Genomic DNA, 14,461 nt, shown 5'->3' on the forward strand with positions numbered 1-14,461 from the left:
GGTTTCTGAAGTTCCGGGACGAGTTCGTCGCAGCCAAAGTTGATACTTTTGATTCCAAAGTTGCCCCCTCCTTTTTATCTCACAAAGTAGTGCCGAAATTCTCACAAGCTATATTTAGAAGAAAAAAAAATTATTGATTTTTACCAGTAATTTTACTATTTTTTTTCTTCTTGATTTTCTTATGAAATTTGGATTTTTGTGTGTTTGGATTTGACTAAAGTTCTTGAATTTTATCAGTAAGTTTGTGTTTCTTTCTCGATTTTTTATGAAATTTTGAATTTTGACTAATGGGGTTTTGTTAAAATTTTGTATTTCTCTATGAGTGATGCAAAGTGGTTGTGCTTCATGTTGTAGTAACCTCGGGTGCGTAATTGACTTGATCTTTCATTGTATTTGAAACACCCCACCCCATTTTTTTAAATATTGTTAGTCTTAATTGGTGAGCCAAGGGGGACCCACCCCTGATTTCTGTCCCCAGCCTCCCATCTCTCTCTTCCTTCTTCTTCGTCTCTCTCCCCCGTAACTCTCCCTTAGCTCTCTCCCTCTCAGCTATCCCGTACCTCTCTCCCTCAACCTCTCGCATCTCTCTCTTCCCCTGGACTCACTAGGACCGAGTCACCATCGAAGAGAGGCTCGCAACGAACCCCGTACCCTACCCTGCGAGTTCGACGACACGGAGTAAGCTCCGGCGAGCACCGCCTCTTTCGAGGCCATTTCCGGCCAAACCACGGCGATTTGGCCGGCGTGTAAGGTATCAATCTCTTCGTCTCGTCGAGTACTACAACTTTCCTTTTTGTTTCACTTAATTTCGTTGAGTATTGAAGAAGTTATACTCATTTGAATCTTACCCAGTTTCCGGCGAGTCCGACGGCTTTCGAGGCATTTTCCGGCCAAACCACGGCGAGTTAGACGTCGTGTGAGGTACCATTCTCTTCGTCTCTTCAAGGGCTACAACTTTCATTTTTGTCTTGCTTGATTTCGTTGAGTATTGACAAAGTTATGGCCATTTAAAGTTGGGTGGTTTCCCGGCCGAAATTCCGACCTTCTCCTTCGACAAACCCAGGCCATCCGGCCTTTCCCTCTCCCTCGGGCCTTAGGCCCGTGTTGCCTTAGCCCAGTACCCTAACCCATTCAGTTTTATTTTTAGTTATATGTTTTTAAAACCCAAAGGGCTTGGGCCCTAGTTTTGGTTGGCCTTGGGCCGGTTTTCAACCAAGGGCTTAAAGCCCTGATTTCTGTTAGGAGGCCTTAGGGCCTTGTGTAGTGTGTGTGTGTGTGTGTGTGTGTGTGTGTGTGTGTGTTTATAGTATATGTATGTGTTTGGGCTTAAACCCAAACCCCTTTCCTAATCCTAAACCATTTTAACCCAAAACCTTAGAAATCCAAACCATCCATTTTAACCCTAAACCCTTTTAACCTTAGAACCCTAAATTCAAAACCCAATAAATCCTAATCCTATTTAACCTAAACCCTAATCCGGATTTCAAGCCTAAAACCCGTTAGACCTAATTTGACCGTTGACCTCCGGTTAACATTGACTTTAGAGTTGACTTTTCGGGTTTTCGTCCGGGACCCTTCTTAGGGTAATTCGACGTTCTGAATCCGTTTCCAACGTCCGTTTTCCCAAATTCAATTGCTATTATATAGTTTTATTAATTGGACCCTTTATGTGCTTAGGGGCAATTATTGGTGACGTTAGTTTGCGTGGCTCTTCGGCGGCTAAGTACTGTGAGTGGACCCCTTCAAAAGCATGTTTTAATAGTAGAAATGCATACATGAAATGCATGATTTAATGATTACGTTTTATGAAACGTTTTGAGATAACATGCTTACTGAGGCTACCTTAAATTATTACTATTTTTCCTATAACCCGTGTTCTTATAGAATATCTGATGGATGACGATATGATATTTAGAACATGTTTCGAACATCTCTTTATAGTATAGATGATGGATGACTTTATACTATGAAGTTGTTTTTCAATATATGTATGTTCAATGGTTTTGTACTTACCTAGTGGTCCTTTCCGCTACGGGACGTAGGGATAGATTCTGGTCCGTCCCGGGCGACGGTTTGGTGTTGGCATAGGGCCTGGAGTGTGTTTCCTCTGGCTATTTAGCACAGGGACGGGGAGCCGGCATGGGGCCTGAAGTGTATTTTCCTCTGACTGTCTGCTCAGAGACAGGGAGCCGGCATGGGGCCTGCAGGTTATCGGACAATTCACTAGTGATTATTATATATGAGTTATGATTTGAGATACTGCACATCATGCTAGGTTTCGGAAAACCTATGTTCATCATTATATATTTGTTTTCATAAACCTGGGGGTTAGTATATTGATAACTGTTTTATTATATATATATATCAACTTGGTCCACTCATGTTTGTTTTGCGCCCCCTTCAGGATTTAGGATCGAGGCGTACAATCCCGACAATCAAGGCACTTCCGCATCGGCATCTTCGAGTCCTCTTGGTGTGGGACTCATTCTTTTATTCATTCCATTTTATATCATTCTTTTAGTGTTCTAGTTAGTTGTATGCTCTGAACACGTTCCTTAAATGCATATTCCTTATTCTTTTACATTTATAAGTTTTATCTATCCTTTATTTTCAGCAATTGCACTCAATAAATGGCTTTCGTCACCCTCGGGTGTCGGCCAGCACGTGACCATCCTGATATCCCGAGGATATCGGGATCGGGGCGTGTCAGTATTTCTCTATGAGTGATACAAAAATCCATCTGAAGAAGACACGAAAGAAGAACCATTGAATGTTGCACATATGTGTTGCAGAGATTTGATTCAAATTGGTGGATTTGGGTAAGAAACTAAGAAACCCTAAAATGGACTTGCATGTGTTTCTCTTTGTGAGATATAAGGGATCGAGGAATTTTGAGAGTGGTGGCTAGCTAAGGAAATAGAGAAGGAATAATTTTTTTTGTTTGGGATCCAGAGTTTACTGCAAAGTTGATTTCTCTTGATTTTTTGTTGTTTTAATATCTTTTTTTCATGTATTTGAATGCATTTTTTTTTTATTTCTGCCTATTTATCTAAACCCCTATTCAATTTGTTGGAATTCATCAGAGAGTATTGGGTCTAATCATTTCCTTTTAATTTTTCAGGTTGTTTTTTTTATTTCTATAGGGGAGTTGCAGGTGTCCATGTCAAATTCATAAGGAAAAAGAACCATTTTTCTGGATGTATTAAAACATGTAAGAAATTGTTCTCTACTAACATATTAGGAAAAATTAGAATTTTTCCAGTAAATTTGTTCTCTTTTGTTTAAATAGTTTAGGCAATATGGACAGATTACTTCAAAATTCAAATTGAATGATGGTTTATTGGTGTGAATTATGTTACATGTTTAGTTTCTTTTAGTTTTACCATTCTGATAGATGTGTATGTATTAGTATTCAATTTATCCCTATTCTCTTATGGTGTTTACTAAACTGTTATGCACTATTGCTGCACAACCTCTGATGGTTCCATTGTTGGGCAAAAATTTGAGATTAAATTTAATTACAAAATAAAAAACTAGATCGCTACATAGACTCTGATGTTGTTTGCATATTTAGTTGTTTTGTAACTTAGTTGATTTGGGTTTGTACAGTTTTTTTTTCGTCTTGGAGCCACTAGCTTGCAGGTTTCTACTCCTCGCTATAATATATTCTACAATAATATGTTAACAATTGTTTTAGACAACATGATCTGACCACATTTCCAAAGCAAATTAAAAATAAGTAATGATCAACTCACATGTTAAAAAAATTATAAATTTAAAGAACATAGATTAACCACCACTGCCTGCTTAGTTTAACATAGATTTCCTCCACTTGATTGCTAAGAAAATGTTCAGAAACAAAACAACTTAATTTTAGTGCTATTGTCGTGATGGATGCTATATTTTGACTAGCTTATTAAGTTTTGGATAACTTATGAATTTAAGGTCTTCAGTTTTAATATTTAAACATAATAACATAACTTAGCATTTACCAAACAATTAAACATGTAACATAACTTAACATTTACATTTTTTCATTTACAGTTGGTAGCCACGAATCAACTCACTATCAACTTTATATCAACATTGGAGCGTGCCTTAAAAGTGTCAGTCATATTTTTTATTCTATTTTATAAAATGAATGAAGTTCTGAAGTTTTTGTCTTATGAAACTTAGGTAATATATATCATTTTATAAACATAACACGTGCAAATACAAAAAATTGTAAGCTGTATGGATGAAACATTTTTTATGTAAAATTTTTCTAACATTTTAAGTTTAAGGAATATTGATGCCTGAAATCCCGTCATTAGTTTTTTCCATCAAATTTTTTCAATCGGTTGAGTTCTTTTCAAATATGTATAATTTCTTTGTGCAACGTCTCTTTTAGTTTCTTGGTCAAGCATTTTAAATCATTACCAACTATTTAGTAAAAGTAGTTTTATAGCAAATGCTTGAGCTTCTTGGAGTACCTACAAATGGAAAGACTGAAACTGTATACAGAGTTAAATGGCGACAGTCAACCAGATTTTTCATGCAATTCCAGTCAGTATCAATATCTTAGTCACTTTAACTATTAACAATATTTTCTGCCTTTTCTTATTTAATTTTTAGGCATTTGAACAAACATCTCTTCTGTATTTAAATATTAAAACTAGTCTCACTTTGAAGAACATCCACTTGAAGCCGCTCCTCAATTTGACCAAACTTTTAATGATGGCATGTTAAATGGGTATGATATCCACCTCTCTCCTCCTTCCCAACCGCTGTAACAAACATATTGGGACAAACTGCTTTGAAGGTTATTAATTCATTTCATAGACACTATGAGCATCACCTTCTATTCTGTTGGGTTTTGATTGTTCTTCATCATGAAAAATGAGAACTTTGGATGGTTGACAGAAGCCAAAATATTACAAGTATTATTGATACTCTCAGAAAAATTATTTCCTCTCTTACATTCCCCCATTACTTATTTTCTGCCTCAAATGTTATAAACCTGAACTAGCCTAATAATATTAACATACATCTGAAACTTCTCTGTGTGCAGAAAGAAGGCATCCCATTGCAACCAGCATAATGCAACAAAACTTTTGCCGCTCTTAAAAACATTATCTAAACTCTCAGCTCAAGTAACTACTCACTATCCATATGCTTTTCATTTCTTGATACATAAACAGTTTACAAATTTTTTAACAATTAGATCACATGACTTAGCATTTACAGTTATATGATTTCTAATTGTTTGTATAAATTTCTTTTTATCCCCAGCAAGACGATGTCATGGCATAGTTTAGCAAATATTCACTACATCTGCATCATGACCAAGGAAGATAAAATCGATAATATCGGCGATATTTCGCCGATATTATCGTTTTTTTTTGTCCGATATTTTTTAAACTATCCAAATGTTTTTCGTCAAAATATCGCGATATTTTCGATAATGTCGATATTTTGGCACTGTGCTAATCGGAGAAGAACGCCGGAGCTTCTACAACTCCGGCCGACTGTAAAAGACCTCCTCCATCAGAACCTTGAAGGGGAACTGCGGATCGGCGGCGACTCGGGATCTCCACCCATTAAGAAACATACCCAGAACTCCGAATCCCGAAACCGACGATGATGAGAGACATTGAAAGGGTGGTGGTGCGGAGCACTCGAGCCGGTGAGAACACTGGATCTCAACGCAGCCTCTCGAAATACCGCAGCAAAACGCGGTTTGAAAGCAGCTGCATGCCGGATTTGAAAGATGAAAGAGGATGATCGCCGCTGAGGGTGGGTAGGAGGACATGGCCGGATCGGGAAAGGACGCAGGGGGAAAAGAAAAAACAGAGGAGAAAGCAAAAAGAAAAACAGAAGAAGAAGAGAAAGAAGAAAAGACAGAGGAACAGACCGAGAAGGAAAAACAAGAGAAAAACAGGATGAGGAAGGGGGAAAGGGCGACCGACTCCAGCCGAAGCCAGAGTTGGCGCCGGAGAAAATGGGGTGAGAGAACGAGAGTTCGAGAGAGAGATAGAGTTGAGAACTGAGAGAGAGTGAGGGGTCCGAGAGGGACTCGGGAAAAGAGAGAGAGAGATAGGGTGAGGGTTAGTGGTCTGCCATGTGGCAGCGTGACAGAGAGTGAGAATCAAGATGGAGGGTCCAAATTAGATTAGGATAAAGGACTCAATTGCACAATTTATATAATTTTAGGGAAAGAGTGAACATATAAATTAATCTGGGGGTCCAGATTAGATTAGGATAAAGGACTCAATTTCAGGGAAAAAGTGAAAATATATAATTTCAAGGAAAGAGTGAAAATTTTGAACCTTAAAGAGTGAAAAATTTGCCAGCTCGCTATATAATCAACTTAAATCAGTTAAATCCATCATGCAATGCATTTCCTTCCAATTTTTTGTGATAAACTAATAGATAATTGACTAAATAAACATCCTGCAAAGTTTCATTAAAAATTTCCAAGTTTTTCTTACAATTTCCGTGGTTTCCATGTAATTTTTATCGATATCGATATTATCCTGATATTTCTATCGATATTTCCATGTTTTCGGACTACCGATATTTCCGATATTACCTATATTTTCTTCCTTGACCATGACAAATTGCTTCTATGCGCACATTTATTAGTTAAAATTTATATACTGCAATGTTAGAAATATAATTATCCATCCAATTTATAATCCCACAGCAACTCGCAGCCATCACTATCTAGTATGTAACTACATTTCTTTTTTCTTTTTTTATGCACTCGTGTAACATACTAACATTAAACTTGGTTTTTAAAGTGGACCAAAATATATAATTTGGTTTCTGATTTGCTTTGTGTCTTAGAACAAAGATGGAGCATCCACATACCAATGGCAAGCTTGTTTTGTTCAAATTCCTGCGTGGCTTCATTCTTTTATGTATGATGAGCACCTGTCCGGAATCTACCACACTTCCCAGCCCTACTCTGCTTGGAAATGAATCTGACCGCTTGGCTTTGCTTGATTTCAAGAAAAGAATAACTGAAGATCCTCTCGACGTCATGAGCTCGTGGAACCGTTCCCTTCATTTTTGCAGTTGGGTTGGAGTTACATGTAACCGTTCCACCGAAAGAGTCTTGATTCTGAACCTGAAAGCTCAGAAGTTGGTAGGCTCCATTCCACCTTCCATTGGAAATCTTACTCATCTTACTGGAATCAATTTGAATGGCAACAACTTTCATGGGGTAATTCCTCAACAAATTGGTCGTCTTCGAAGCCTACAATATCTCAACCTATCTCGCAATACTTTCCACGGAAAAATTCCAACTAATCTGTCGCACTGCACACTGCTAAGATTGCTCAATATTGAATCCAATTTGATTACTGGGCCGATTCCAAACCAGCTCACTGCATTAATAAATTTAAATATTCTAGTGATTTCTCGTAACAATCTCGGTGGAACCATCCCAGGTTGGATAGGGAACTTATCTTCTTTGGGGACTCTTTATCTCGAGGAAAACAATTTGCAAGGAAGCATACCAAATGAGTTGGGGCATATGGCAGGTTTGGTAGAATTCTCAGCTGCGGAGAATAATCTATCTGGTATGGTCCCTTCTTCATTCTATAATATTTCCTTCATACGTATATTCAGTGTTGTTGATAACCAGTTGCATGGAGAGCTACCACCAAATATTGGCACTATGCTTCCCAACCTCATAGAAATTTCTTGGGGTAAGAACAATTTCACCGGAAATATTCCAGTATCTTTGTCAAATGCTTCTAGACTCCAGGGGATTGATTTTGCAGGAAATAAGATCGCTGGGACAGTCCCTGGTGAAAATATCGGAACCTTGCAAAGCTTAATTTGGCTGAACCTTGAATCAAATCACTTGGGAATCGGAAAATCTGGTGACCTGAACTTTATCAGTTTCTTGGCTAATTGTACTAGTTTGGATGAGCTGGGTCTCGCAGGTAATAATTTTGGAGGAAGAATCCCGATGTCCATAGCCAACCTTTCGACCCAAGTAGAGTATCTTACTTTTGGGCAAAATATGATACATGGAAGCATCCCTAACGGCATTGGGAATCTTATAAACTTGACCATTCTAGCAGTGGAACTTAACTATTTGCAAGGTAGTGTCCCTAATGAAATTGGGAAGCTTCAAAACTTAGTAGAACTGTATTTGGATGGTAATGAATTTTCTGGGCCAATCCCGCCATCCCTTGGTAACATAACTTCACTGACAAGGCTTTACATGCAGAAAAGTGGGGTTGAGGGAAGTATACCTCCAACTCTTGGAAACTGCCAAAATCTATTAGTACTGAAACTTGGTGATAATAATCTAACAAGCGCCATACCTACAGAGCTTATTCGGCTTTCGACTCTCTCAATCTCCTTGAATCTGTCTTCCAATTATTTGACTGGTCCGCTGCCTATTGAGGTGGGCGATTTAATTCATCTCACGGAGCTAGATGTATCGAGAAACAAGTTATCAGGTGAAATCCCGAGCACCCTTGGCAGTTGCACTAGTTTGGAGCGCTTGTATTTACAAGGTAATAACATGAAAGGAACAATTCCTCAATCTCTTAAAGATTTAAGAGGCTTGGGAGAACTAGACATTTCAAGCAATAACTTATCTGGACAGATCCCTGATTTCATAGGAAAGCTTAAAGCTCTCAAGTATCTTAATCTCTCATATAATGATTTTGTGGGTGAGTTGCCTAAGGAAGGAATCTTTGCAAATGCCAATGGTGTTTCTGTTCTTGGAAATCATAGGCTCTGTGGTGGTATCCCACAATTACATCTGCCTCCATGCTCCCAGAAAAATAACCATTCATCTCGAGGATTACTTTCCTCGAAAGTACTCATCCCTACAACTTGTGCACTAGCATTCATAATTGCTCTATCATGCTTCTTTGGTGCTTGTTCAATGCTCAAAAAGTCTAGAGGTAGACCAACAAATTCACGTTCTTACAAGGATTGGAAATCAGCTGTTTCCTACTCAGAACTCGTTGACTTAACAAACGGGTTCTCTGTGGATAATCTGATTGGTTCAGGAAGTTTTGGTTCCGTTTATAAAGGAGTAATTCCTAGTGATGGAAGGATAGTCGCTGTTAAGGTATTAGACCTTCAACAACAAGGAGCTTCCAAGAGTTTCATTGATGAATGCAAAGCTTTAAGGAGTATAAGGCACCGCAATCTTCTCAAGATCATAACAGCATGCTCAAGCATTGATAATCAGGGTAAAGATTTCAAAAGTTTAGTTTTTGAGTTCATGGAAAATGGAAGTTTAGACTCATGGTTGTATCCAAGAGATGAGAAGCAATCTTCAAGTAAGAGATTGAATGTTATCCGAAGATTGGATATTGCCATTGGTGTTGCTTTTGCATTAGATTATCTGCATCACCATTGTGAAACCCCTATTGTTCATTGTGATCTAAAGCCGAGCAATGTACTTCTTGATGAAGATATGGTAGCCCATGTTGGAGACTTTGGTTTAGCAAGGTTCCTCTTGGAAGCATCAAATGATCTCTCCCTCAGTCAAAGCATGTCTGCTCAGCTAAAGGGTTCAATAGGTTACATTCCTCCAGGTATGAGTTGCTATCATTTGTGTTTCCTCTTCCTAGTAACTTATTACTAAATCCAGCTAATTGAGGTGTCGTTTGATATACATGATAGGATAGGAATAGATAAGACACTATTTTCAAGGTATGTTGAAAGAAAAAAAAGCAAAAAATTGCGACCAACTTAAAGGTAAGAGAAGAACGCAAAATCGGAGGACTAGAAGGGAGAAGTTTCTTAATGTCTGAAATACCCTCAAAATTAAAAACCATTCTAATCTACCTCCAATAGGCCTTGAATTTAGACAGTTATCTCTTCCAATCCAATAATTTCTACCAAACAAGCCCCAAAACTCTGTTTATGAAAAGATATTGCTGCTTGCTTTTACTGGAAAGAAAATAACATAAAAATTTGAAATATGATATCAATTCTAAAAGTAAATTGCATATTACATTTTAGGGAATTTTAACGAAAAGCACCCGGTACTGTTCACTTTAACGAAAAACCACATTTTTACACTAAAAAGTCAATCCTGGTACTATTCACTTTACCCTTTATTTTGTCTTTATCATTAAAACTCAAAGTTTTCAAGCCCTTTTCATTAGTTTTCCTTACATTTTATTGTATGTATGTCTGGCAGAGTATGGCACGGGAGGCCAAGTTTCCATACTAGGAGATGTTTATAGCTATGGGATACTGTTGCTAGAGATGTTCACAGGAAAAAGACCTACGGATGACATGTTCAATGATGGTCTAAGCATTTACCAATTTGTAACCATGGCTTTGCCAGACCGCGTGATGGACATTGTTGATCCTTCATTACTCATCAACCTTGAAGGGGATGGTGATGTTAACGATGACGGACACAATATTTCCATACTACAAGAAAAAAGTGCACCCAAACGTAACAATCGTGATCTAGTGAAAGCAAAAAAGTTTGAGGAATGCTTGGTTGCAGTTATGCAGATAGGGCTCTCTTGCTGTGCAATATCACCAAGGGAGCGGATGCTTATGGATGCGGTTGTCAGAAAAATGAGTTCAATTAGAGACTCGTATCTCAAAGTTTAAGAAGACTTAACAAGGACAATGCATGATGTGTTTGTTAAAGAAGGACAGAGTTCCATATATGTGGCTTGAAAGTTTGTAAGCACCTGATAAACCAGTGATTATGCAGTTTAGAGCATTTGTCAAAAGTCATGTATTATTATTCCAAATGTGAAGAACTTGTTGGGATCAAAGTTTTCTCTGAAACTTTAGCCATTATTAGCAAAGATAAAATCTTTATATTTCTAAGCTTATGCACAAACTCTGTAACTTTCTCTACAAAAGCAGCAGATGCAGTCTCCTGTAAATATGGATGGAAATGCCACAGTGCATACGTATTGAACATCTTTTACGAGGAGGGATTTAAACTTGAGCCCAAGCAAAGTAGGCAGTCCACCATTCCAGCAATGGCTACTGATAATTTTTCAAGTCTAACTTAAGAGAGGATGGGGAGATCCAAACTTGAGTGTAAAAAGCCAAATACAATGTTGTAGCCAACTAACCTAATCCAACATCTACCACTACGCACTCATACTCACATATTGATTTCTATGTTTGGACTCATATTACATTTTATCACCGTGATTTTAATATTTCAATTTGGACATTAGGTTTTATTCTTTTAACAATTTTAGTGTCAAATTATCAGAGAGACGGGCCAAAACCTCACAATTTCAACAACATCGATATTGTTCTAAACTTATTAATTATCATTTGCAAAGTCTGACATCTCTGAGATTTTATCACAAAAGAACTCGGTATTAGTTGGAGTGGTGTTTTAAGATATTTAAACTCTTATTTTTCTCTATCTATGCCCGATGTGGTATATTTCAACATTTAGGACACTCTTTAACTTCCATTAACTTTAAAAAAATCTGAAGTTTCATTACTTATCCATATGACAATGAATTTGGTCGGTTGATTGCTTTTGTCTGATCAAATTTTTTTTTTCATCGGGACTAAAACTTTGATCCGATGAAATTTAGTTTGTCGGACGAACTTTCTCCGGGCAAATGTTAATTTCTGATTGGAATATATGTAACTCCCCACTTAAAAAGCCGTATAAATGAAAGAAAAAATTTCACCTCTTTTGCATGCCATGGCATCACTAAATAAAAATAAAAATTAAAATGTGTGTTGCCTACTTAATCTTACTCTAGTTTCTGGTATTAATTTGTCATGCTGATAATTTTCGACCAAAGAAAGAAGAAAAAGGGTTGTCATGTGCTCATGCAACACGTGGAAATGCCATGGTTTTTTTTTTTTCTTTCATTCTTTTGTATGTTGGTAAACTAATAATATGTCAGAAATAACAATAAACGCATATAAATTCTACATACTATTTTTTTTTTGATCTAAACTGGAATTTTCATTTCTGTAAAAATAACAGAGTACATGAAATTTGGGAGAGCAAGGAAACCCTCATTAAAAACCTCCAAAAAGAAGGGAAAAAAAGTACTTCACCAAATTACTCCCCACTTACAATTAATTCTACACCTATATATATAAAGGAAGAAAGTAAAAAGGGTAAAGCTTTCATAATATTCAAACTACCCTTTCCTCTCATTAGGATTAAAAAAAAAAAAATTTACATAAAAAAAAAAAAAGAAGTCCAGGTAAGATGGTTAGTAAGTTTATTATTTTTTGAAATGTAGTAAATAATAATAACTAAAATATGTATAATTAAAAAAAAAACAACAAATAATAGATTGTCAAACAGAAAAAGAAGTAAAAAAATTCTAATTGCCACACGCGTCCAAGTGATATAATAAGTAATTCGATAAGCTTATTAATTCCTTATATTATTGCACCCACAATATTACAAATTATACAATTACAAATTTCGCTTCTGCTGCTCCCACACCATTCTTAGCAACCACAATTTCTGTCTCATCAGCCACGCTCACCTCCCCCCTAAACTTCTTATAAATATCACTCTTATAAAACTTCCTTGTCCTAACCACCAAAACCAAAGAAACAAGTGCCCCCAGAAATGTCACCACTGCAATTATAATGAAGGACAATTTGAAGCACTGCCCCCCAACACAATTCAGCTCCTCCCCAGCCTTCCTCCTTAGCCCTAAAGCTACCATTTGCTTCTTAGCCTCCATGTCATACAAGTGCCCTGCGACCCTCACATTGAGCAAATATAACCCTATTGGGCTTGCCAGCCCTCCGAAATTGTACAAAGTTGAGTAATATTTGAGGCCAAAAAGCTCCGAAATTAGGGTAAAAATTAGCGGCCAGTGAGCACCAAAACAGAAACCGGTTACCACTGAAGCAACATAGAGACCATACGGGACGTTGAATGCGATTAGAAGATGACCGACACATGAGAGCAAGAGGATTGCAGTGAAGATGAGAGGCCGAGGCCATTTGTACTTTGTGATGAAGATTTCGGAGCCTATACCAGCGGATATTTGCCCTAAATAATTCCATATGCTTGTAAGGGATACAAAGTATCGGATGCTTCGTAAGGGGTATCCGAAAGAAGTTCCAATCTGCCCCAAGTTGTCCATCATGGTCATTGTGCCTCCAAGGCCACAGATTGTTGCCAACAGTAAGGTCAGCATTTCAATGCTGAAAAGTGCTTGCAAAATAGTGAAGTCCTCACCAATTTCTGGTGGGGTAAAAATATTCTTGTTCCAGGGTGAAACTTTTTTGTATGGAACAGTAAATGATAACTGTGGGGTTGGAGAGGAAATGGTTTCTTGGTTTGAATCTCGCTTGCTCTTCCAGACTTTATATTCTTCCATAATTACCACACCAAGTGGTAAAAAGAGCAAAAAGAGCACAACAGTTGCACTTCCAACATACTCTCTTTGATTAAACCTAAAACTTTTCTCAACAATAATTATAATCAGCAAAAATGCTGCTAGGGCAAGTGAAATATAAAGGAAATTATAGAAAGCTTTGAGCTCATTCGGGCGGCGACTAACCTTCATGATCCGAATGGTTCCAATGAAAGCGAAAGAGATTGCTGTAGGAAGCCAAGCCACCAACAAAGTGAAGGACTTTGTGTCATCGCCATAGGCAGCATGGTAGAGCTGTGCAATCACAGCTGCACTTATACCGGTATAGCTTTTCAAAAGGCCTAACACAACACCCCGGCTTTCGGGGAAGTTCTTAACACAGGTGACAAGAGCTCCAGTGTTGGTGAAAGTATGTGAATTTGACCCTATAGAGATGTACATACACATGTGCCAAACTTTTGGTTTGGGGATTTTTTGTGTAACAGCAAGCCAAATCATGAAGTGTCCGAAAAAGTTTAGGACTGCACCGATTGATAAGGCCACCCAAGGCGGTGTGACCTCGTTGATTAGGCCGGAAAAGATGCCAATGTTGCCTCCTAAGTCCTTGAAGAAGCTGATTAAGTTGAGTGTCGTTTGGTCATAGCCAAGGACGGACTTGATGTCGTTGGAATAGAGGCCGAACATGTAGCTTGCTCCGGCAGTGACCATCATTAGGAATGAAGCAAAAACCATGAGCCATCTTCCTTTGAGGACTTGTAGGACAAGGCCCTTCATGTCCACACAACTGCGCACCTCCATTTCTTTTGTCTTTGATGATCAGTAGTACGTAACTTTGGCTTGATACAGATATATAAGATTGAAATGGGGAGAGAGAGAGAGAGAGAGAGAGAGAGAGAGAGAGAGAGAGAGAGAGAAAGAGAGAGAGGCACAGGAGAACTGTGTTAGTTCCCTTCTTATTTGAAGTCAATAAGTAAGATGTAATTGCTGTTTAAAAATACTTTTTTTTTTTGTTTGAAAAATGAAATAAAAAAGTTAGTTTGGTGAATTTTCAAATTTTGATTTTTTTCAACTTTTTTTTTTCAACTGAAAATCATTATCAAACAAGTTTTTAATTTTTCAACTGAAACTGAAAGAAAAAA

General features: G+C 37.6%; 2 protein-coding genes across 2 annotated transcripts; one reads left to right on the forward strand and one right to left on the reverse strand.

The window, feature by feature from the left end:
* Nucleotides 1-429: 429 nt before the first annotated feature.
* On the forward strand, nucleotides 430-10,776 carry LOC126627005 (probable LRR receptor-like serine/threonine-protein kinase At3g47570). The gene is made up of 9 exons (XM_050296455.1): nucleotides 430-921; nucleotides 1,678-1,728; nucleotides 2,405-2,473; nucleotides 2,615-2,819; nucleotides 3,122-3,211; nucleotides 4,045-4,106; nucleotides 5,051-5,132; nucleotides 6,829-9,554; nucleotides 10,166-10,776. The coding sequence occupies exons 8-9, from the start codon at nucleotides 6,836-6,838 to the stop codon at nucleotides 10,591-10,593; spliced, it is 3,147 nt and encodes a 1,048-aa protein (XP_050152412.1). The 5' UTR covers nucleotides 430-921; nucleotides 1,678-1,728; nucleotides 2,405-2,473; nucleotides 2,615-2,819; nucleotides 3,122-3,211; nucleotides 4,045-4,106; nucleotides 5,051-5,132; nucleotides 6,829-6,835; the 3' UTR covers nucleotides 10,594-10,776.
* Nucleotides 10,777-12,350: 1,574 nt separating this feature from the next.
* LOC126619023 (protein NUCLEAR FUSION DEFECTIVE 4-like) lies at nucleotides 12,351-14,216 on the reverse strand. The gene has a single exon (XM_050287278.1). It carries the CDS (start codon nucleotides 14,118-14,120, stop codon nucleotides 12,396-12,398), a length of 1,725 nt encoding a protein of 574 aa, XP_050143235.1. The 5' UTR covers nucleotides 14,121-14,216; the 3' UTR covers nucleotides 12,351-12,395.
* Nucleotides 14,217-14,461: the final 245 nt, after the last annotated feature.

The sequence above is a fragment of the Malus sylvestris genome, chromosome 1, assembly GCF_916048215.2.
Source record: "Malus sylvestris chromosome 1, drMalSylv7.2, whole genome shotgun sequence".
In the NCBI taxonomy this organism is placed as follows: Eukaryota; Viridiplantae; Streptophyta; class Magnoliopsida; order Rosales; family Rosaceae; genus Malus; species Malus sylvestris.